The following is a 21,450-nucleotide window of genomic DNA, read 5'->3' as shown; positions in this document are numbered from 1 at the left end:
GGTCAGCATAGGATGAAAATGGGGCTGGCGTGGGCAGGATCTGCCATAAGCTCCTATCCTTCCCCACCTCAAACCATCTGAGCAGCCCTTGCAAGGACCTCTCAATTGCCAACACTGCCTTCAGGCTGCCTTTTGCTCCATGTTGCTCCGCCGACTAAGAATGGTGGCTTTTAAAATAATAAATAATGTTCTGCCAGCACCCTTGCAAACAGCTCAAGAGCGGACGTCAGTTCACAGCAACTGAATATACATATTATTGGGGGTGGGACAGAGACTAATTGCCTTGATTACACTTAATTGAAATGATCTCACAGCCTCTTGGGATGTGCTGGATTTTCCCTTCTGGACCTCTGGCAGAAAACGTTTCGAGCCACAGCTTCATATAATCAAAGGCGGCTATTTTTGCCTAATGACTCCTCCGTCCAGAGCAGTGTTGTGATCTGGAGTCCAGCCATGTCACAAACATGGCAGGCAGTGAGCCCAGCCCAGCCAAAAGAGCCTCGGAGATTATTGCTTTACAAAAACATTGTGTGCACTGCTAAAGAAGAACTGGCGTTCCGGCTGAATGCAGAATAACTTTTGGAGGCAAATGAATGTGGAGAAGGTGCCTCACCAACTCCCTGCTCAAAGGCTCAGGAGGCTGCAAACAAATGAATCTGGCCCTGAGTGAGAATCTCCACGATTACCCAGGCACCTCCTTCTGCTGGTCAGACAAGCAACTTCCTCTCCTGGGTGAAGCTGCTCAGTAAGAGCCAGTTAAGGGTATCAGAAGAGGCTGCTAAGTCTGCTCATTGACCCATCTAGTCCAGCATCCTATTCTCACAGTGGCCTCCCAGATGCCCATAGAAAACCTGCAAGTTGGACATGGGCACCACAGCTCTCTCCCAGCTGTGATTCCCACCAACTGCTATGCAGAGGCATCATGCCTCTGGCCATGGAGGCAGAGCATAGCCATCGAGGCCAGCAGCCATCGAGTTTGCCAATCCTATTTTAAAGCCACCAAGGTTGGTGGCCATCGCTGCCTCACGTCCATAAGTTCTAGTGTTACGAAAGAAGGAAACCTTTTGTCTCTATCCACTTTCTCAACGCCATGCATAATTTTATAAACTTCCACCATGTCACCTCTTACACTCCACCTTGCTCTGAACTAAAAGATCCCAAATGCTGCAATCTTTCCTCCTCAGCAAGTTGCTCCCATTCTGCTGACTTGTGGCAAAAGTGGGAAGTGCACAGCGCTTGACTGGCTAGTGCCAGTGATGTCACGGCCCACTGTAACTGTGCAGCAGTTTTGCAACTTTGGATCAGGTTGGTGTGTTTTCTTAAAACCCCCCAAAAAACTAACACACATTTAAGTGTCCAATAAACATACCTATTGCATTTGGGGAACTAAAGGTGGACCGAAGATGAGAAATTTGGCCAGAGCAGATGCCTGAATCACTAGAACTGCTGGTATGTTCACCCACTGACCTTCTATGATGCGAAGGTGGGAATAAACAGAAGGACCCCCGGCCAATACACTCACAGCCACTGATGTCTTAAAGTTACACTTGTGTGCAGCATCCAGGTGCCTGCAGGAAATGCCAGTCTCACCCACCAACCTCTTTCCCATTACATTGCCCATCTGAGAGTGATGAGGCTTCCCCAGTGCAGGATTTCAAAGAAGGAATTTGGATCATTAGAACCTTCTCCAAGTACCCACCAGGTTTTCCCGAAACATACCGAAAGGGCGCTCATGATTGTCTCTGCAAAGAGAGCGTCTTTCCTAAGGGTGAGATGGGATTGCATCTGTGAAATGAATTGGGGATGGTTACAGTTGCAGTTGCCCCCGACTCCCTGGGAGAGGGGGGAACAACCCTGGGAACATGCTCCCCTTCAGGTGTCTGGCTCGCCTGCGCACAGGCTAAGGAAGGATATGTAGGGAAAGGCCCGAGATGCGCTGGGCAGGAAGGTCCCTGCGTGGGTCGCCCTCCTTTCCCCTGCCAGCCGGAAAGCTTGGAGGCTTTTCCTTCTGTGGCTTACAGAGAATGCTTCTTGGATGCCTCTCTCCTTCCCTTTGAGAAATGGTCTTAAAAGAGGCCAATTCAAGGACAACAGGAAGATTCCTGCCCAGGGACTTGCTGCTTGGCAAAACTACCCAAGAACTCTCCGACGAACCGTCCACCGGCCGCCCCCTCCTTTTGCGCACAGGTGTCCTCTCCCTCTCAGAGCACCCCCTCGCCTCTCTTAGAGGACCCTCTTCTCCCACCCCCAACGATAACGAATTGTTGCTTTGGCAGCTGCGCCCCAACAACTGAGGAGAGGCGAGCCGGGCCGGGCCAGCAGCTCCTCCCCCCCAGGGGGCTGTCTGTAGCGGCCGGGAAGCTCCCACTCCCCGCGCGTCTTTGCTCCCTCCCTCTCTCGCGCCCACCCATCCCTCTCCAGGCCCGGAGCGGCGGCTGGCTGCCCCCTCCCACCTGCCGTCTATAAAAGGCTGGGTCCGGCTGGGCCGGCCAGAGAGGCGGATGAACACACGGGGCTCTTCGAGGTGCTGCTAGTGTTGTTGGACGCCGGTTGCGCTCCCTGGTGCCATGGAGGTCAGCGCGTCGCGGGGAGCGCAGTCCTCTTCGGGGTCGTCGCCGGGGGACCTGGCGGACCTGAACGCGCAGGATGCGGCGACGGTGTGCGAGGCGCTGGGTCGCTACGAGGAGACGCTGCGCGGGGCTGTGCGCGAGATCCACGTGGACATCCAGGCCTTCAAGAACGGCGTGGACCGACAGGTGGCCGAAGTGCTGCGCCTGGCCAACCCGCTGGCACACAACGTGGCCGAGCTCCAGCGCGAGAACCGGCAGCTGCGCGCGCACGTGGAGCGCCTGGCCCGGCAGGTGGAGGCCCTCAACCGGGCGGCGGGGCTGCCGGACGCCTCCAGTCCCGAGCCCGAAGCCCCGACGACGACGGCGCCCTGGCCAGGCAGCAGCAGCCGCTTCGCCAGCCACGCCCGGCTCTCCCTTGCCACCAAAAGCCAGGTGAAGTCAATGGGGGTGGGCGGGCAGGTGGGATCGCGTCTTAAAAGGAGCAGCAGCAGCCCCGATGGCTTGGAGGCCCCCCCGTCCCTTTCTCCCTCGCGCGCTCTCGGCCCCGACGGTCAGGGAGGCTCCGGCCACCCAGTAATCCTTGGGCGCTCTTCCTTTCTCTTGAAGAAGTACCGCTTTGGCACGGGGGGTGGGGTGGGGGTGGAGCAGGAGAGAGGAGGAAAGAAAGAGCCCACCCCCCCTAGTGGCGGCTGTCGAGCGACCCTCGAGGGCGGGGGATTTGCTGCGGGCAGGATGTTTGCACGAGCGCCTTTGCACGTCGAGCGCGCTAGCTCGAGCAGGGGGTGGTGGCCCTCCGTCCGACGCCCCCTCTGGCCTTTTCCGCGTGGGAGGGGCGCAGGAGGGCCGCCGCCCACCACCTCGAGAACGCGGTGGGCAAGGAGGGAAGAGCCCGTTCCGGCCGCGGGGCGGTGCAAAGAGCGCCGGGAGCAAGCGAGGGAGGAGTTTGGGAAACGATGCCGCCTCCTTCCTGGGGGATTGTGTGGCCGAGCAAAGCTTGCTCTTCGTGGGGGCGCTCCTGACCCCAGAACCTCTTTTCACGAGGAAATGGCGTCTGTAGCCACGAAAGCTAAACGTCTTTAAAGTACCACAGGATGCATTTCTTGTTTTTGCAAGTGCTGGATTTGGGATGCCGAAAGAGAGCACCCTGGAGCATGTGAAGAGTACTGCTGTCCTCTGTCTGGCATTGGGCCACAGGATTGACCCATGGGAATCGGCCAGAGGTTGAGGCTGGGGATGTCTTAAGGACCAGCTGCTTGCCAAGCCCCTAAATAGAAGGATGACTTGGGACTTGGTGTCCCTGCCTCCTGTGGAGGAGATGGGATTTCTCAATCTGGATATCGGGTGGATTTAGTCCTGTGGGGATCACCTTTTGCCCTTTTTTGTGGGGCGGGGGAGGCTTGCTGATTCCCCCATGCTGGGAAATCTGGGGACATGGATGTTAAAATGTTTCCCCAAAAGCACAGGCAAACTAGACTCCCGAGAAGCTAATAACAAGCAACTGTTGCTGGAGAGCATAGCTGCATGCAACAGAAGTTAGATCAGCCACTATTCAGACTGTAGGATTGGACCAAAGGCTAGGAGCTTTCCAGGAGCCAGGAGGACCCACCTGACAAGACCCCAGGCAGGGTCCTACCCCCATTTGTCCTTCTGCCCAGCGTTTGAACTTCACCAAGCGCATTTTGCACCTGGCTATCAGCCACTTGCGACAGAGTGAAGATGCCTGGGCGCCAGGATGCTGCCTGACGTCTCCACCCCCTGGAGGTGCATGCCTGGGGCTCACTGGATCTTCCCTGTTTTCACACACTGGCAACACATCCTTTAGAATTCTACCCGCAATATTTTTATCTGCACAATCGGAACGAATTTCAAGAACCAAAAGGTATGACTTTTGAGCCCTCTGGCCCCAAAGTAGCAACTAGGACATTCCGTTTTGGTGACTGCAACCCTGGTTTAAGGAGTCATTTGGCTCCTAGCTTATATATCTGGGTTTCTAACACTGCTTGCACCCCCACGGCATGACTCTTCAGAGCTGCACAGTCTCTGGACTGGGAGGTTGATGGGCTGCACTGGGGAACCTCTGGCCTGCCAGTTCTCCTCATTTGACCCAAACCACCTTAAGAACATAAGAACAGCCTGCTAGATCAAACCAAAGGGGGCACATCTAGTCTAGCAGGGTCATGTGGCTGGTTTGGCCCCAGCTTTTGCCATCCCACCCCCATCTGTTGGTGTGGGGACTTCAAGGCCATCTCCATGGGGAGGTCCGTGCCTTGCCCCGCTCCCAGACTCCTGATCTGCCTTTTTTTGCAAAGCCTCATCTCTGCTGCAGGGCCAAAACCTCGCAGAGACTTTCTGCTTCTGCTGTTTATCTCCCTGGCCAGTGTGTGTGTGTGTGTGTGTGTGTGAGAGAGAGAGAGAGAGTGATTTTCTCCCAGCCCCTCCTGCAGCCTCTGCTGTGTTTTTCTGAAGCCCAAAGTGGAGGAGGCAGAGGCAGTGATCCAGCTGTGTGCTCCTGCTTCCAGGTGGCTCCTGCTTTGAGCCGCCTGCTGCTGTCAGGACCACTTAGCCATGACGTCACCTTGGCAGCTGAGCCCTGGGGGGAGGGAGGGGGAGGAGAGGAGAGCAGGCAGCTGGAGTCCCCCTCCAGCCCAGCAACCAGCCTCTGGCCTTTCCATCGGCATGATTAATGGCTTTTGCAGGGAGTGGGCCTGGTTTATGTTACACTCAGCGACAGCAGAGGTTGACAGCCGGGGCTTCGGAAGGGTCTGCATTTTGTTCTCTCCAAGCTCACCTCTGGGTGCTCCCCACGTCGGCTGGGGCTGAGCGCCCAGCACCGCACCCTCGCTGTGTCACGCGAGCCCATGGCAGTCGCTGGTGGTGCCTCGGGGCAACTGGGGCCAGCTGCTGCCTAGCAATGGCAAATGTTTCCTGCTGCCTTGTTGAGAGGGGGCTCAGGTTACAAGAAAAGAGATTCCGACTAAACACATGGGGGGAAAAACTTTCTGACAGTAAGAGCTGTTCAGCAGTGGAACAGCCTCCCGTGAGAGGTGGTGGACTCTCCTTCCTTGGAGGTTTTTAAGCAGAGCCATGGGTGCTTTAGCTGAGATTCCTGCATTGCCGGGGTTGGACTAGATGACCCTTGGGGTCCCTTCCAACTTTTAAGGTTCTCTGGCAGCCTCACTTTGGAGTGTTAATCCAGCTGTGGGTGGAGGGCATTGCAGGGTGGCCAGTGAGGTCCAGGTCTCCACATTCACCCTTCAGCCACAGAGGCTGCCCAGAGGTTATAGCACCTAGTGGGTGCACTGGTCTGGTCAGCCGCTCTACAGGCCCCTGCCCTGTGGCTGTCTCCGAGGAACTCCTTTCACCACCTGTGGGTGACAACCAAGCATATTGCACAGGTCACCACTTTCCTCCTGCATCCCACATTCCTGTGCCTGGAGGTTTTTCTCTGTGTCCTGGATGTGGTGGAGGCTGTGGTTACTCAGCTGACGAAAAGAAAATGCTTTGTGCATTCTCCGAGAGACACTCCTTCCCGTGTTTCAGGCCCCGGACCAATATTTGAAAGGAGCTCTTTGTAAATTCCCGATTCCAGGTGGGCACATCTTCTCCAGGTGATGTACCTCCTGCTAGTGGGTTGCAGTTGCTGGCTTAAGTTTGTACCAAGGGCTGCAGGTCAGTTCTTGACAGGTCGTGGTGGGGAACAGGGCAGTCTGGTTTATTGAGGACCTGGATCTTGCAGATTGGCTACGGTGAAGTTCATTTTGATATTTGGAGACATTTTTAGCACGAGTGACAAGTATAATCTGTTTGTGTGTGTATGTGTGTGTGTGTGTGTGTGTAATTCTGCATTGTTATTTCGTAGATCGCTTGATAAACATAATGATTTCTCAGAAATGTGTCAGCTTTTGTCTGTGCACCTTTTTCTCGTGGGCAACTGGAAACAAGCCCCCCACCCCAATGAAGCTGAAGGTTCAAAGATTCAGGGCAGACAAAGTCCTCCTTCACACAGCACAAACTGTGGGACTCACTGCCTCAGGAGGAAGGGATGGCCACCAATTTGGATGGCTTTCCAAGTGGATGAGACAAACTCAGGGAGGAGGCAAAGGCTGTCAATGGCTCTGACCCCTGATGCTTATGTTCTGTCTCCACTGCCAGAAGGCGTGTGCCCCTGAAGAGTGGGGACTGGGGGGTCATCTGTGGGGAGGGGGCTGCTGCTGTTGCATTCATGTCCTGCTTATGAGGACATCTGGGGCATCTGGTTTATTTCCAGGTGTTGGATGTGTTGTGTTGGGGTATCAATTAAAAACCATACAGCATTTAGCACAGCGTATTACAATTGCTAGAACAGGCAGGAAAATTAAAGTGGTCAATGGGGGGGGGAGTTTGGGAGCCCCTGTCAGCAGCACACTTGAGGTTCAGAAGCACCACCCTGTCCCCCCAAAAACTGCATTCTGAAAAGCTTTGAAGCTCTGCTCTGTGGGGTGCTGGCCCCACACGTGCTCCTCTCAAAGTTCTCTTATTCTTTTTTTTGCAGAGTTTGGACTTAGATGATCTGAGTGACTTGAAGAGCAGGAGAGCCCCTGACTCAGCTGCACTGGAGAATGGGCACCACCAGCCCTCCGGAGGTAAGGAAGTCATGCTGGAGAAATTGTAGAGGTGGAAGGGACCCAAAGGATCATTAGTTGAACCCCTTGCAATGCAGGAATCACAGCTAAACGAAGGACAGGCTGTGCTCCAGAACAGCCCCAAATTTGGCCCGCTCCAAACCTGGCAAACTCGCAAGGCAGCCTTTGTGGGGTGGAGTGGGGTATGGCTTATGGGGTCTCTAAACATGTTCCCTCTTTCACCCTGTATCCATCCCAGAGATGGGAAGACGAGCGAAATCTACATTATTGGGACGGAGGTGTTTGTTTGCTTATTCATGCTTGTGTCTGAATGAAAATCAAGGCAGTTTACAAACACTCCATTTACAACTTTCAACATGAACCTTAAACATTTTTTCAGTTTTCTCTTTTTCAAAGTTGTGATTGCGATCCCCCTAGGGGATGAAGGAGGGATAGAAACAGCTGAAAAGTTTTCTGAGTACAAGAGCATAAGCCCAGGCATAGGCAAACTCGGCCCTCCAGATGTTTTGGGACTACAACTCCCATCATCCCTAGCTAACAGGACCAGTCATCAGGGATGATGGGAGTTGTAGTCCCAAAACATCTGGAGGGCTGAGTTTGCCTATGCCTGGCATAAGCAAATATCCCAAGTCATGGATTGCGTAAAGGTGCCAACGGGGTCAAGCGAGCCTTGCTCTGGGAGCCATTAGGCCGAAGTGGGACCTCCTTTCTCCCTTCTCTGACCACCTCCCTCTACCCAAGCCTGAGAACAGGGGAACTTCGGCAGTCAGGAAATGAGCAGCCGGAGTTGCTGTTCACCTGCTGCAGTGAGCTGCTGCTTCTGGCTTGCAGGTGCCCCCAAAGTCCTGCCTGCTTTCTCCAACACAGAGGAGGATCTTCAGTGGCAAAAGCCAAACAGCATTCAGGAGGGCAACCTACCGCCCCCAGCTAAATACACAGAGGTTCAGAAAAAGGCAACCAAAATGATCAAGGGGATGGAGCGAATCCCCTACGACAGCCTTTCTCAACCTTGGGTCCCCAGATGTTGTTGAACTACAACTCCCATCACCCCTTGCTAGCAAGGCCAGAGCTCAGGGATGATGGGAGTTGTAGTCCCAACAACATCTGGGGACCAACAGGTTGAGAACCGCTTCCCCACGGGGAAAGGTTGCAGCATTCGGGACTTTTTAGTTTAGAGAAAAGGCGAGTAAGAGACGACATGATAGAAATTTATAAAATGATGCATGCCGTAATTGGAGGAAGTGGATGGATGGAGAAAGGTTCAGTGAAGCTGAATGTTGAAAGGTTCAGGGCAGAGAAAAGAAAATACTTCTTCATGCAGCACATAGTTAAACTGTGGAAATCTCTCTGGTTTGGCAAAAGCAGCAGTGTCCTGGAGTGGGGGGGGGGCCACACACACACGTTCTGCACTGGAAAGCTCAGTTGGTTAGAGCAATTAAGTGTTGATAACGCTAAGGCTGCAGGTTCGATCCCCGTATGGGACAGCTGCATATTGCTGTATTGCAGGGGGTTGGACTAGATGATCCTCAGGTCCCTTCCAACTCTACAATTCTATTCTTCTTGCCACCGTCCTCGCCCCCCCTCCCCCGTCCTGGTAGTTTGGAGCAATCACATGTTTGTTTCAGCTGCAGGAAATGATAATAATCTCAGAAGGAGGAAAAAACAAGATGTTGCAAACTGCTTGGAGGGATCTGCCCTCCTCTAAAAGATGGTCTAGAATTTTTCCATTAACGTGAGCTGTGCTTCTTCACTGTTCACTATGAACATGCAGAGCCCCAGTAGTGACCTTTGCACTCAGTCTACTTTTGCGTCTCTCCCCGTACCCCCCAGGACTGGGGGGACCTCCTCCTCCTCTCCACCGGCCGAATTCTTCCCCCGAGGCCCACGAGCCAGCAGTGAGTCTGCGGATGCCGCACCTTCCTGTGACCTCTGTCACCAGAGTATCGGAAACCTATTCGGGAGAAACCACGGGGTCGCCCATCTCGCCAAACGCTCCCGGAGGGCAGCCGAGCGAGGCTGTGTCAAAAACGTCAAGCCAAGGAGGTAAAAGAAGAGCAGGAACCCAGACGGTGGCTGGTGGCAGCGGGAGGCATGTGGCTCCCTTCAGCCATTGAGGGCCTCACCCCCAAGGCGACCCGTCAGTGTTGTGCCTCAGACCCCAGCAGGATTGCCAGGAGGGCTTTATGCTAGGCCCTTTAAATATGTGTTTACTGTGGAGTTATAGGTACAGTGGTACCTCGGGTTACATACACTTCAGGTTACATATGCTTCAGGTTACAGACTCCGCTAACCCAGAAATAGTACCTCGGGTTAAGAACTTTGCTTCAGGATGAGAACAGAAATCGTGCAGCAGTGGCACAGCGGCAGCAGGAGGCCCTATTGGCTAAAGTGATGCTTCAGGTTAAGAACAGTTTCAGGTTAAGAACGGACCTCCGGAACGAATTAAGTACTTATCCCGAGGTACCACTGTGCAGTCGTACCTTGGGTTGAATGTGCTTCATGTTGAGCGCTTTCGGGTTGCGCTCCGCGGCAGCCCAGGATAACGGAGCGCGTTACTTCCGGGTTTTGCCGCTCGCGCATGCGCAGACACTCAAAATGACATCATGCATGGAAGCGGCAAAACGCGACGCGCAGATGCGCCGTCGCGTCTTACGTTGTATTCAGGATGCAAACGGGGCTCCGGAACGGATCTCGTTCGCATCCTGAGGTACCACTGTAATTGTAGTAGAGGGTCCCCCAAATCTCCCCAGCAGCATAGAGGATCAACTGTTCAAACACTTTTGCCAGAGTGGGTGAGGCCCACCCTCCTGGTCCATGAGCCTGGGTCTGATCCTTCAAGGGCTCTTCACATGCTAGACGCCTGCCTTCCTTTGCATGAAAACCAAACCTGCAGGCTTCTGACTTCTGCTTCTTTGCAGTGAGCGCAGTGAAGAATTGGAGCATAAGTTCCACGAGGACTGGAAGTGCCGCCGTCACCTCAGGTCAGCTGGCTTGTCCAACTGAATAGCTTCCCCCGTCCCACTATTTACAACAAGGGGTTTCCATAATTACAGTATGGAGGTGAATTCAGGGTCCACCCCGAGGCTGAAGGCGCTGGCAGGCCAAATTGCCTGTCCGGCAACACCGGAATCCTAATCCTGCTCAGGGCTCACTGAGATAGAGTGACGTAAGCAAATGCTGGACGTGGTTAAGCCATGCAACTGCCCTCCCCACCACAGGAGGCAGTGTTGGCCACCAACTCGGATGGCGTTAAAGGACTAGGCAAATTCATGGGGGAGAGGGCTATGGATGGCAACTAGCCACAATGGCTATGCTCTGCTTCTGAATACCTCAGGAAGAGGATTCTTGAGCTCGGGTCGTGTTTGTGGGTTTCCCACAATAGGCATCTGGTCAGCCACTGTGAGAACAGGATACTGGACTAGATGGGCCATTGGCTTGATCCAATGGACTCTTCTTACGCTCTTATGGGCCAATGCTACATGGATCTGCGTGACACTCAAAACACCAAGCCTGCATTAGCTAGGGGACATTGATGGACCCTTGGCTCTGCAAAGACTGGAGGAGATGGACTTAGGTAGCAAACAGGAGTCTCTGTTTATGAGCCTGGTTAACCAGCAGCAATAAATACCTTAAAGGGATCTGGGCACATGTGGCTATAAGGATTTTTGGGGAGTAGAAAAGCCAATTGTTCCCTGGGCAGGAGTTCTGTAAAGGGGGGTGGGTGGGCACCACCAAAATGCCTTCACCCTCATTCATTTCATTTTATCCACAGAGAAATTCTCTTCTGTGACGAAGTCAGTGTCAGCCATAACCTACGGAGCCCACCAGGCTAGTGAAAGGTGAGGCTTTGGGGCTGGGGGAGCTTGGAGGCATCATTCAGGGAGCCCCCACAACCTCAAAAGGATTGGTCATCTGTAGCTCTCTTTTAACGGGACATTTGCCTGTTTCTCTTGTTCTGACAGCATCGTTTCGGACAACCAGCGGGATGCAGCCCCGAAATCCCATTCCCCACCCCCCACGGTCCACAGGCAGGTGGAGAAACGGAGAGAGTTGGTGAGGTCTCAGACACTGCCCCGGACCTCTGGGACACAGGCCAGGAAGGCCCTCTTCGAGAAGTTTGATCAGGACAGCGGGAAGTATGTGGCGCCTCCTGTGATCCCAATTTGTAGCTGTGAGGGGTGCATATCTATACACACTTGTATGAAATGGGGGTACAGCTGACTTGACAGCAGTACATGCATAAAGAATCCAGGGGTTTTAGTAAACCAGAAGCTGTATGTGAGTACCCAGTGTGATGCAGCAGCAAGAAAGGCTAATGCAATTCTAGGCTGATCAACCAAAGTCTAGTGTCCAGATCAAGGGAAGTAATAATATTACTGCCTTAGTCATAACACACCTGGAATACTGTGTCCAGTTCTGGGCATGACAGTTTAAGAAGGACATTGACAAGCCGGAAGGTGTGCAGAGGAGGGTGACCCAAGATGGTCAAATTTCCTGCAAGCAAAGGAGGGACAAAAACTCTCGTGGCAGCCACAGCCCAGCTCATGGAGGAGACTGCTATTGACAGCTTCTAGCCCCAGTGGCTGGGCCGTGCCTTCACACTGGGAATAGCCAAGTCGGTAGAGCATGAAACTCTTAAATCTCAGGGTGGTGGGTTTGAGCCCCATGTTGGGCAAAAGATACCTGCATTGCAGGGGGTTGGACTAGATGACCCTTGTGGTCCCTTCAAACTCTACAGTTCTATGCTCTTCCCTGCAGGGGCAAAGGGGAGGGGCGGGCCAAGCTGAAGCGGTCGCAGAGCTTTGGGGTCGCCAGTGCGAGCAGCATCAAGCAGATCCTCCTCGACTGGTGCCGATCCAAAACCATCGGCTACAAGGTATTTGCTTATTCTGTTGCCTGTATCTCCCACCTCCTTCTTTGCGGAGCTCTGGGTGGCGTAAGGGGGTCTCCCTCTTCCTCATTAATCCTCACAACCCTGTGGGGTAGGCTAGGCTGAGAGGCAGGGCCTGATCCCCAAGGTTATACCCAGCCAACTTGATAGCTAAGTAGGGATCCCCATCTCTCCGTCTCCCTCCTTCGCTCTTGTAGAGCCCCATGGCCTGTTGTGAAAGGGAAGGGGGCTTTGTAACCCTGATAGCACAGAGTGTTCTTTCCTTCTAACTTCTGCCCCCTCCCCTCCACCTCCGGCAGCACATCGACCTGCAGAACTTCTCCTCCAGTTGGAGTGACGGGATGGCATTCTGTGCCCTGGTCCACTCCTTCTTCCCGGAGGAATTTGACTACCAAGCACGAGACCCCACCAAGCGCAAGGAGAACTTTGAAGTGGCCTTCAGCACGGCGGAGTAAGTTGGCTGCAGCCTCCCCTGCTGCCTGAGCTGGAAGCTCACCCTTAGTGGGCACAGAGATTGGTTGCACAGGCTCTCCAGTTCAGTCTGTGGCATTTATAGCCTCTGCCTGACATTTGGGGAGGGCTTGCAGGGCAGGGGGCGGAGAGAGAAAATGTTCTGAGACGGAGGTCCTGGGGCAAGTCCACCTGAGCCTCCTTTGCAGGGAGGTCTGAGGAATGACTGCATTTGAAAAACAGTACAGTTCTGGTTGCCTCGCCTCAAAAAGGAGTTGGAAAAGGTCCAGAATAAGGCACCCCAAGTGATCAAGGGGGTGCAGCGACTCGGGTGGTGCAGTGGGTCAGTGGGTCTGGCTGCTAATCAGGGATAGTTGCGGGCACGGTTCCTGCATTACAGGGGGTTGGACTAGATGGCCCTTCGGGTCTCTTCCAACTTACAATTCTGTGACTCCCTTATAAGGAACAGTTGCAGCAATTGGGACTTTTTGCTTGGAGAAAAGGCAAGTAAGATGTTTAGGAAAAGCTGCAGAACTTGTGAACATGCAGTGAAGCTGCACATAGGAAGATTCAGTATAGAGAAAAAGCATTTCATGCAGCATGTAGCTCAACTGTGGAACTCCCTGCCACTGGAGGAAGTGATGTCCACCATCTTGGATGGCTTTAAAAGGGGATTGGGCAAGGTCATGGAGGAGGAGAGGGCTATTAGTCACAATGGCTATGCACTGCCTTGGAATTCGTTTCTGGAAACCACAGCAGGGGAGAAAACTCTTGTGCTTGTGTCCTATTTGTGGGTTTCCCACAGGCATCCGGTTGGTCGCTGTGAGAACAAGATGCTGGGCTAGATGGTCCCCCTTTGGCCTGATCATCAGGCTCTTCCAATGTTCCTCTCTCTCTCTCTCCTTCCTCTGACTCTCGGCTGCCTCTTGCAGGAAAATGGCCGGCTGCGACCGCCTGATTGAAGTGGATGACATGATGCTGATGGGCCGCAAGCCGGACCCCATGTGCGTCTTTACCTACGTCCAGTCCCTCTACAACCACCTCCGGCGCTTTGAATGAAGCCAGCGCAGGCCGTGAAGGGAGCCGCCACGGCCGCCTGCCGAGAGGGTTGTGGCGCTGCGCTCGCCGGAGAGCAAACAGTTGCTCCCTCCCCTGTGCCCACCTCTTCCAGCGTGGCCGTGGAGGGAGGCCCCAGGCGGGCACAGGCTGCCACTGCCCCAGGCCCAGTGCCAGTGGGTTGTGGCGGCAGGGCTGGCTGGTCGAGGCAGAGGTTTCTTGTTCTCTCCAGGCAGCTGAGGCTGGAGGAGGTGCTCAGGCTGCCCTTTCCTCCATTTGGCACAGCCCCCCAGGGGTGTCTGCCTGTGCCTGGAAGCTGCCTTCATCATGTGTGCCAACAGAGCTCAGTGCCACCCTCTCACCCACCCCTGAGCCCTGTTTTCCTGAGTTGAGGTTAGTAGCAGAGGCTGGATGCCAGGTGCTAGATGTGGCCAGGGGTTAAGTTCTTGAAGGAACCCCCCAGCCTGTGTGTGTGTGTGTGTGTTTGGCATTGGGCAGCCCAGTTCCGTTTTTACTTCTACTGTGAAGGCAACTTTGCTTCCGCTGCCCAACTCCAAGGTGCAACAGCCCATGTGGCCAAACTGAGAGCTGAACAATTGCCCCATTGGCCACAGGAGCCACAAGTCAGATTGCCAAGACCAGCCTGGCTCCTCTTTGTCCCACTTTCATTTCCCACCTTCAAGGCAGGCCACGCTGTTTGTATGTGTGTGTGTGTGTTCACTCTGTCTCCCTTCTTTGGACTTAGTTGAAGCCAGCCTGAAGACCCCACGGGGTTAGAGGGCAGAAGACTCTGCATAGTTCCCCAAATATGGAAACTGAGCAGGACCTCTTGTCCCAAACAGCCCCCCTCCCAGCTTGAAAATGAGCCCTAAAATTCTGCACCCTGTGGAGGAGGGCTCCTTAGTTCTGCTAGGCACCCACTACCCCCAACCCTGACCCACCCTAAAAAAGGTGCTCCCGGCTTGCTCAGGCCAGCAAGAGCTGCTCCGAGCCTTTTGGGCTAAGGCTTCCTTGCTGATATTTATACATACATATACAGTATATATAATGCCTGGCTCTGTACAGATGGCCATTTCTAATCCTCTCTCGATATATTAAAAGGCAGCTCTTGTTTGGTCTTCGTCCTTTTATTCTGAAAAGCAACATTTATGAACTTGTAAACATCAAGTCAACCTTAAATAACAGCGGCAACTAAGTTAGAAAAAGAGACAGACATAAAAAGGCACGAACATCAGAAACACGCAACGGCTTTCCTCGAAATGGGTGCAATGGCTGCTTCCTAGAGTGGAGAGGAATTGCCCCCAGGAACAAATCCAGCTTCTCTGCACGTGCGAATGGATGCAGGCAGATTCTGCCCTCTTTAAATGAGGGGAGGGGGCTGCTGTGCTTGCTTGAGCTTGCAATGCAAGGCCTCTCTCCTGTAATGCATCTGCTCCCGAAACACACTGGCAACAGCTGACTTGGAGTGGACAGCACCTCTCCCCACCCCTGGAATTGGTAGCAGGAAGAGTATGCGCTCCTGACCATAAATAGGTATACGAAAGCCATGTGGCGCTTGAGCTGGAAGCATTTTGGAGTACCGATCAGTGTTCCCAGAGAATGGGGGGTGGGCAAGGTTAATAAGAGCAAGGTGACCCTTTTGCTGGGGGGCTATCCTGGAAGAGGGGAACCTCTGACCTTACAAGGCTTCCCCCTCTCCTGGGTGGGTGGGAGGGAGGGAGGGAGGGAGGGAGGGAAGGGAGAGGAAATGGGAGCTTTGGGTGGGGCGGGGATTCGTCCGCCAGCCCCTCCTGCACCAGAAGAGCCTCACATGGTTTTCCAGACCTTGTTGAGAAGTTTCACCACCTCCTCGTAAATGACAAAAACGATGGCCACATCCAGGCAGACCCGGCCCAGGCGGGGGACCGTCCCTTTGTAGAACCTGTGCAAGGGAAGAGATCCCAAAGTCAGAAAAAGGGTTTTCAACAGGTTGCGCCCCCCCCCGTTAACCCAATATCAGACAGCAGCTGGAGGGTGGAGACTCGGAGGGGCTGGACCAAGGAGACCTGGGTTCAAAACCCAGCCCAGCTATTTATTTTATGCAAGTTTTGATTGAGTTTATTTTACAACACATACACACTTATCAAACTAAACATAAAAATAATCACGCCCAATCAAAAAACAAACAGCAACAGAACAAAAAACAAAAAGATACAAATAAAACATAATAACTATGGAAACTTATACAAAACAACCCGTCCACAAAATATATACATACTATATTTCAACTCTTCTTCCAATTGGCTTCTTTCATCCTCTACACGGTTCTCTTTTCAATTTTTGGTAAATGTCTCCTTTTTAGTTATTTTATTATCCCTTATATTTTCTGTTTTTAATAGCTCAGCTATTTAGGCTCATTGGGTGAGTGGGAGGGTCAGTCACTGTGTCTCAGCCTGGCCTACTTCACAGGGTTGCTTTGTGGATAAAATGGGCAGTGGTAAAAGGAAAGAGGACCACACACACTTGCTTTGAGCGCACTGGATGAAAGCCACGAAGAAGATTTTTAAACAAATCTGTCAGGGATTCTTGAGCTGTGATTCCTGCATTGCAGGACCCTCGGGGCTCCCTTCCAACTCTACAATTCTGTACTAATTAAATGAGTGGGCTGCCTGCAGAGTCAGCAGCTGCAGGTAGGGACATCTTGCAAGGGAAGGCAGAGAATTCTTGGAGGCATGGGGAATGTCTTCTGTGCTACATCACATATGTCAACAACTAAGAATTGGCAGTATGTCTTATGACAAATATGAGAGGGGGAAGAGGAGAAAATGCCAGACAGTGGTTCCATCCGGTATCCTGCCTCCCAGGCTGTATTTTTTATTTATAAAAATACTTCTATACCACTGTATCAAAAAAAATCAAAAAAAATAAATCAAAGAGGTATATAGAAACAAAACCATAAAAACAGTTTTAAACAGCCATCAACTAGCCATTGTGGAAGGGTGTGTATTCTCAATTGCTTGCACAGGCCTGGCAGAATAGAAAAGCTTTCAGCAGGCATTTAAATGGTGGCACGGAAGGTGCATGCTGCATTTCTAGTTGCAGAGAGTTCCAGAGGACTGGGCTGATGCAACACCAAGGGCTCGGTTTCTCTGACCGGTGATGCTGCTGCAGGTGATCTCAATGATCGAGCTGGGATAGAAGGGTTCAGGCAGTCAATGCTGCAACCACAAGAACTCTGCAGAAGATAAACTGGAGTGCTAAAGTCCAGTACAGTGTGGGAGATGGTACACTTGGCTTGGCTGTGGGTGGGTGAGAGTGGGGAGAAAAGGCCTGGATTCAAATCGCTGCTCAGCCTCAAGGCTCACTGAGCAGCCTTGGTAAAATCAGTATATCTAGGCCTGGCCTACCTCGTAAGATTGTTAAGGCTAAAACACCACTGAGTCGCCAAAGAGGAGAGAAAGTGAGATAAAAGGCCTAAAGCAGACAAAAGAGCCCCAGTTCAAGTCAGCTAAGATGAAGGCCAGTTTAGCCTCACTCACGCCAAAGGGCCCTCGTTTTTCAGGATCTGGTAGGCACAGTCCAGGGTGTTTCGGTACTTGTATGCTTCCAGTCCCTTGAGAAAGAGAAGAGGCAGGTTTGGAGTTAAGAGCAGCTGAAATCCAGCCCCTTCCCAGAGGTGGCTGGGGGTGCCCTCACCTGCATCCTGGTCTTGATGACATCCAGAGGGGTGTTGCCAAAGACGCTGGCTGCTCCCGCAGTGGCCCCAAACGCAGCTGTGACAAATGGGTTCATCTCCCTGTGGGGGTCGTCCCCTGCCAGGCCCAGCAGAAGGGCAGAGAAAGAGGCATTCAGGCTGATGCAGGAAAGGACTGCCACCACCAGCAGCACAGGGATAAAGAAAGCTCATCCCCGGCTTAGCCGCGTGTCTTACCTAGATACCAGTTGCGGAAGGAGGTCATGACGAAGAAGCGGATGGCCTGGTTGGAGCCTTGCTTGAGGATGGTGGCCGTGAGGCCCTGGTAGGTCCCACGCAGGCCTGCAGGGCAGAGAAAATGGGGAGGTCTGGTTAGGGGGCGGCTGCTGCCTGGTTTCCTTCAAGTCCACCTGGCCTTGGGCCAAGAGAGAGTTTAGAGGTTTCTGTGTGGCAGACACCCCTGTGGCTCTACACTGCTTGGGAAAGCTTCCCCCATTTTCGGGAAAAGGCCATAGCTCAGTGTTTTTGCATTGCATTGCAGAGGGTTGGACTGGATGACCCTTGGGGTTCCCTTCTATATGATTCTACAGTAGAGCATCTGCTTTGCATGCAGAAAAGAACCGGCATGGTGTGGTTAGTTGCCCTCTTCTGAACACCTTCCAGCTTGCAAGTAGCCTTCTTAAACTGGGGTGCCCAGAACCAGATGCAGGAGTCCAGGTAGGGTCTTTGTGGCAGAATTTGCCACCAAGGAACTGTAACAAGGGCTTTATTTGTTATTCTACTGCACAGACAAAAGCAGCTGCCTGCATTTCTGCTCCAGCTTACCTTGTTCCCGCACAATTTCCCGAACTCCATGGAAAAAGCCTCTGTACCTGGGTGTCAGGGACCCCTGATCGTGAATGAACTTCACCTGCAAACGGTAACGAAGAATAATGAATTCAGCACCAAACTTATTCCTTGCCTGTGTCTGTCCTCATCAATAAATCCATAGCTGAAAATAGGATAGGAGAAAATGAGGGCCGAGGTGCCCTCCTGCCACACCAAGAATGTGCTCTAAATGGTGCATCAAGCTCGACCTGGGTGGTGCAGTGCTTAGTGCAGGGTACCTGGCTGCTATCAGGGAGACCTGGGTTCGGGGGGGGGGGGAAATCCACTGAGCCACAAAACTTCCAGCTTGACCTCAGGCCAACAGCCAGACCTACTTCACAGGTAGGTAATGTTAGGAGAAGAGCGTGTGATGTCATGCACGCATGACAGGACCCCCCCCCAACGACGGGCGCAACTCCATGCCTCTGGGTGGGGGCACATTCATTCCCACCGGCCTCTGCCTCAAGGCTGCAGTTCCATCCCATCTGCCATGAGATGCAACCAATGCTTGGAGCTCCACCTACCTTGATGGTCTCCATGGGGCAGACAACCACCACGGCCTCCGCCACGCCAGCCCCAAGGCCACACAGCAAACTCTTCTTGCTGTCCAGCTTCCCTTGAGGGTCCTTGGCAGAATTGCTGAGGACCTCAAAGACCCCAAACCTGCAGAAAACCAGGGGGCCCAAACTGTGTCATGGGATCATAGAATTGTAGAGTTGGAAGAGATCCCAGAGAGTCAGCTAGCCCAACCCAATGCAGGGATCACAACTACAGAATCCCTGACAGATGGACATCCAACCTCTGCTTTAAAACTTTCCATGAAGGAGAGTCTGCTACCTTCTGCGGGGGTCCGTCTTAAGAAGACAGGAGTTCGTCTTAGATCTGTCCAGCCTAAGATGGACAGTGGGGTGGGGTGGGGTGACAAAGGAGACCCCACCAGAGGATTTGGATGCCATCCTCTTCTAGTGCAGAGGTTTTCAACCTTTTTTGTGTCCACGACTCCCTTGACCAACTACATTCTTTCTGTGGCACCCCTGTGGGGCTCAGGAGCCCAGTTATGTCACCTCTTGCCTGCAGAGCTGGCAGCCTCTCAACCTTTTTTGGACACCCCCTCTTGGGTGTTCCCTCAGCCTCCTCTCCTCTCCCCTCTCCTTGGGAGTTCTCTGGGCAGCTGCTGCTGCTGCCACCCCTGGTCTCTGAACTTCCCCTCCTGACCCAAAGAGAGGTGCCTCTCAGAGGCAACCTTTGCCTGCAGAGCTTATAGACAGAACTGCTGCAATAAACAGCTGTGCAAGCCTACGGGAGGCAGAGACGCAAGAGGGCAACAGAGGAGGGAGGGGAAAGAAAGAGGGGCAGAGGCCAGTGTTGCCCACGGCACCCCTGACCATCATTCAAGGCACCCCAGGGTGCCACAGCATACTGGTTGAAAACCACTGCTCTAGTGAGTCCATTTGGGTGCTGTATTTAGGACCCCCAAAGCGGCCCCTGTGTGCAAGTCTGAGAAAAGCCAACAGGGTGATGTCGCCAAGAAAGAGCAGCAGGTGCTTACCTGACAGCAGATTTCGGGATGGAGCCGTACAGCAGGGAGCTGAGGCCCCTGTACAGCCCCCGGAAGCCATGGTCCTGGACAGTCAGTCTCACACAGTGCCCTGCAAGGGAGGCACCAAAGATGCTGTGAGTACAGGAGATGTGGAATGCGGACTGGCTCACTTGCAAGAGCTGCCTGGAGCTCCTGGCTTGAGTAAAGTTCTGGGAAGGGAATCCAAAGTCATTGCAAGGCAGAAGGTCTGTGATCACTCAGCTGTAAGGCCTCTGCTCCACTTGCCAGTCTGCACATGGGCTCAAGGGAAGCCCACAATTTCACAGAGGGGGTGTGGCCCATCTAGATCACAAGGAGGGGGTCAGGTGGAGAGATATTTGTAGGGGGCACAAATATGCCTTGTTCTTGGGAAGGGCTGAATCTAACAGCAAGTGCCTGAGAAGATATTAGGCCCACCCACCAACCTGCCCTGCATAGGGAGACTGGGTCTAAACAACACCAGAACAAGGAGAGGAGTCCCAGTAGGGGGTCAGAGCAGCCAGTCATAGAATTGTAGACTTTGAAGGGATCCCCAAGGGTCATCTAGTCTAACCCCCGCCATGCAAAGGCCTTGGGACTCTGGCCAGCCCGCTCCAAGGGGTGGAAAGGGTGGCTGACCAATGCTCCTGTAGCGTGGTGGGTTGGCCCTCTCATCCAGCTGCAGCTGCGTCTTGACATACTCGGTGGGGAAGGTGATGCAGATCTCGATGCCCCCCGCAATGCCGCCTGAGCAGGAGAGAGAAAAGGGGGTGAGGCGTCAGTGAGCTGGGCCCTGATCTGCGTGGAGGAAAGAGGGATGCTCCGTGCCCGAAGAGTCAGCCTGCTGTGTCCTGCTCTGCAGGGCAGGCGGTGCTTCAAGAGAGTCAGGTCTGGGCAGCAGAGGAAGCCGCGTTGCACCAAAGGAGGGCGATGACGGTTCGCCTAACTCAGTACTGCCGGTACTGACTGGCAGCGCCTCTCTAGGGTGCCCGTCGGGAGGTCCTCTCCCATTCCCACCCCTGGAGATGCTGCGTCGGGGGCTTTCTGCAGATAGAAGCAGGTGCTGTGCCCACTGAGCAACACGGTCCTTTGAAGGGCTCTCTCCACCCATCCTTCAGCCTCCGGGTCAGAGAGGGGCTCTCGGGGGCCAAAGGCGAGGAGGAGCCACGGGGAAGCGAAGGGACGCCAACCCGCCCGCGCCGGTGGGACCGGGAGGTCGCGCCGTCAACCAAAGGGACGTTCTCCTCCTCCTCTCCCCTCATTCCACACCGCAGTGTGTTCTGTGCCCGCCCGCCCGCCCGGGGGACGGAAAGTGGGTGCGGGGGAGGGGCCGCCGCGGCCGTTTCTGCCTCACCTGCCAGGATGGCCTTGCCCGGGTGGGTCAATTTGGGCCGGCCGGGGGCGGCGGCGGCCACCGGAGGGGCTCGAGCCCCGCCAGGCTCCGAGGTCTCGGCCATTCCGACACGCCCAGGCGACTGTGAGGCTGAGGCGGCTCCTCGGCTCGATTACAATATTCATAAGCCCCTCATGAATATTAATAGATGGCGCGGGCCGCTCGAGCCAGCCTCAGGGGGCACGCGGATTGGCAGCTGCGAGGCCCAGAGAGCATGCGATTGGCTGAGCGCAGAGACGAAGTCGGGTGGCCGAGTGGGATGCTTCCCTCCCCACACCACATTCGGCAGGCATTGGCGCATGCGCAAGGCCATGCTTTAAGAAAGGACTTTTGCTGCCCGTGCCCCGCAGTCATAGGAGGTAGAGAGGTC

The 21,450-nt window shown here is 53.9% G+C and overlaps 2 protein-coding genes across 2 annotated transcripts; one reads left to right on the top strand and one right to left on the bottom strand.

Annotated features, from left to right (window-relative positions):
- The first annotated feature begins 2,354 nt into the window (after positions 1-2,354).
- Positions 2,355-14,703, top strand: SMTNL2 (smoothelin like 2). Its single transcript, XM_083588788.1, has 9 exons — positions 2,355-3,002; positions 7,102-7,192; positions 9,023-9,235; positions 10,111-10,173; positions 10,965-11,031; positions 11,155-11,328; positions 11,951-12,068; positions 12,383-12,534; positions 13,466-14,703. Exons 1-9 carry the CDS (start codon positions 2,568-2,570, stop codon positions 13,590-13,592), a joined length of 1,440 nt encoding a protein of 479 aa, XP_083444914.1. The 5' UTR covers positions 2,355-2,567; the 3' UTR covers positions 13,593-14,703.
- LOC310750602 (tricarboxylate transport protein, mitochondrial-like) lies at positions 14,698-21,369 on the bottom strand. The gene is made up of 9 exons (XM_083589034.1): positions 21,042-21,369; positions 20,327-20,434; positions 19,679-19,778; positions 18,654-18,792; positions 18,088-18,172; positions 17,500-17,604; positions 17,265-17,380; positions 17,108-17,181; positions 14,698-15,510 (listed from the first exon to the last, which is right to left on the bottom strand). Exons 1-9 carry the CDS (start codon positions 21,142-21,144, stop codon positions 15,396-15,398), a joined length of 945 nt encoding a protein of 314 aa, XP_083445160.1. The 5' UTR covers positions 21,145-21,369; the 3' UTR covers positions 14,698-15,395.
- Positions 21,370-21,450: the final 81 nt, after the last annotated feature.

Source organism: Podarcis filfolensis, assembly GCF_964270895.1.
Source record: "Podarcis filfolensis genome assembly, chromosome: 15".
Classification (NCBI taxonomy): Eukaryota; Metazoa; Chordata; class Lepidosauria; order Squamata; family Lacertidae; genus Podarcis; species Podarcis filfolensis.
This window is presented reverse-complemented; position numbering and strand designations above follow the sequence as displayed.

What these genes read in the sequence shown, in the direction of transcription:
- SMTNL2 (XM_083588788.1), top strand. Translation starts at nt 2,568, where the DNA reads ATGGAGGTCAGCGCGTCGCGGGGAGCGCAGTCCTCTTCGGGGTCGTCG. An exon ending in AAGTGCCGCCGTCACCTCAG is followed by an intron (nt 10,174 to 10,964) that starts GTCAGCTGGCTT and finishes TTTTATCCACAG; the next exon opens with AGAAATTCTCTTCTGTGACG. An exon ending in GCCCACCAGGCTAGTGAAAG is followed by an intron (nt 11,032 to 11,154) that starts GTGAGGCTTTGG and finishes TTGTTCTGACAG; the next exon opens with CATCGTTTCGGACAACCAGC.
- LOC310750602 (XM_083589034.1), bottom strand. Translation starts at nt 21,144, where the DNA reads ATGGCCGAGACCTCGGAGCCTGGCGGGGCTCGAGCCCCTCCGGTGGCC. An exon ending in GGGCAAGGCCATCCTGGCAG is followed by an intron (nt 20,435 to 21,041) that starts GTGAGGCAGAAA and finishes TCTCCTGCTCAG; the next exon opens with GCGGCATTGCGGGGGGCATC. An exon ending in GCCCCATGGAGACCATCAAG is followed by an intron (nt 18,173 to 18,653) that starts GTAGGTGGAGCT and finishes TACCGTTTGCAG; the next exon opens with GTGAAGTTCATTCACGATCA.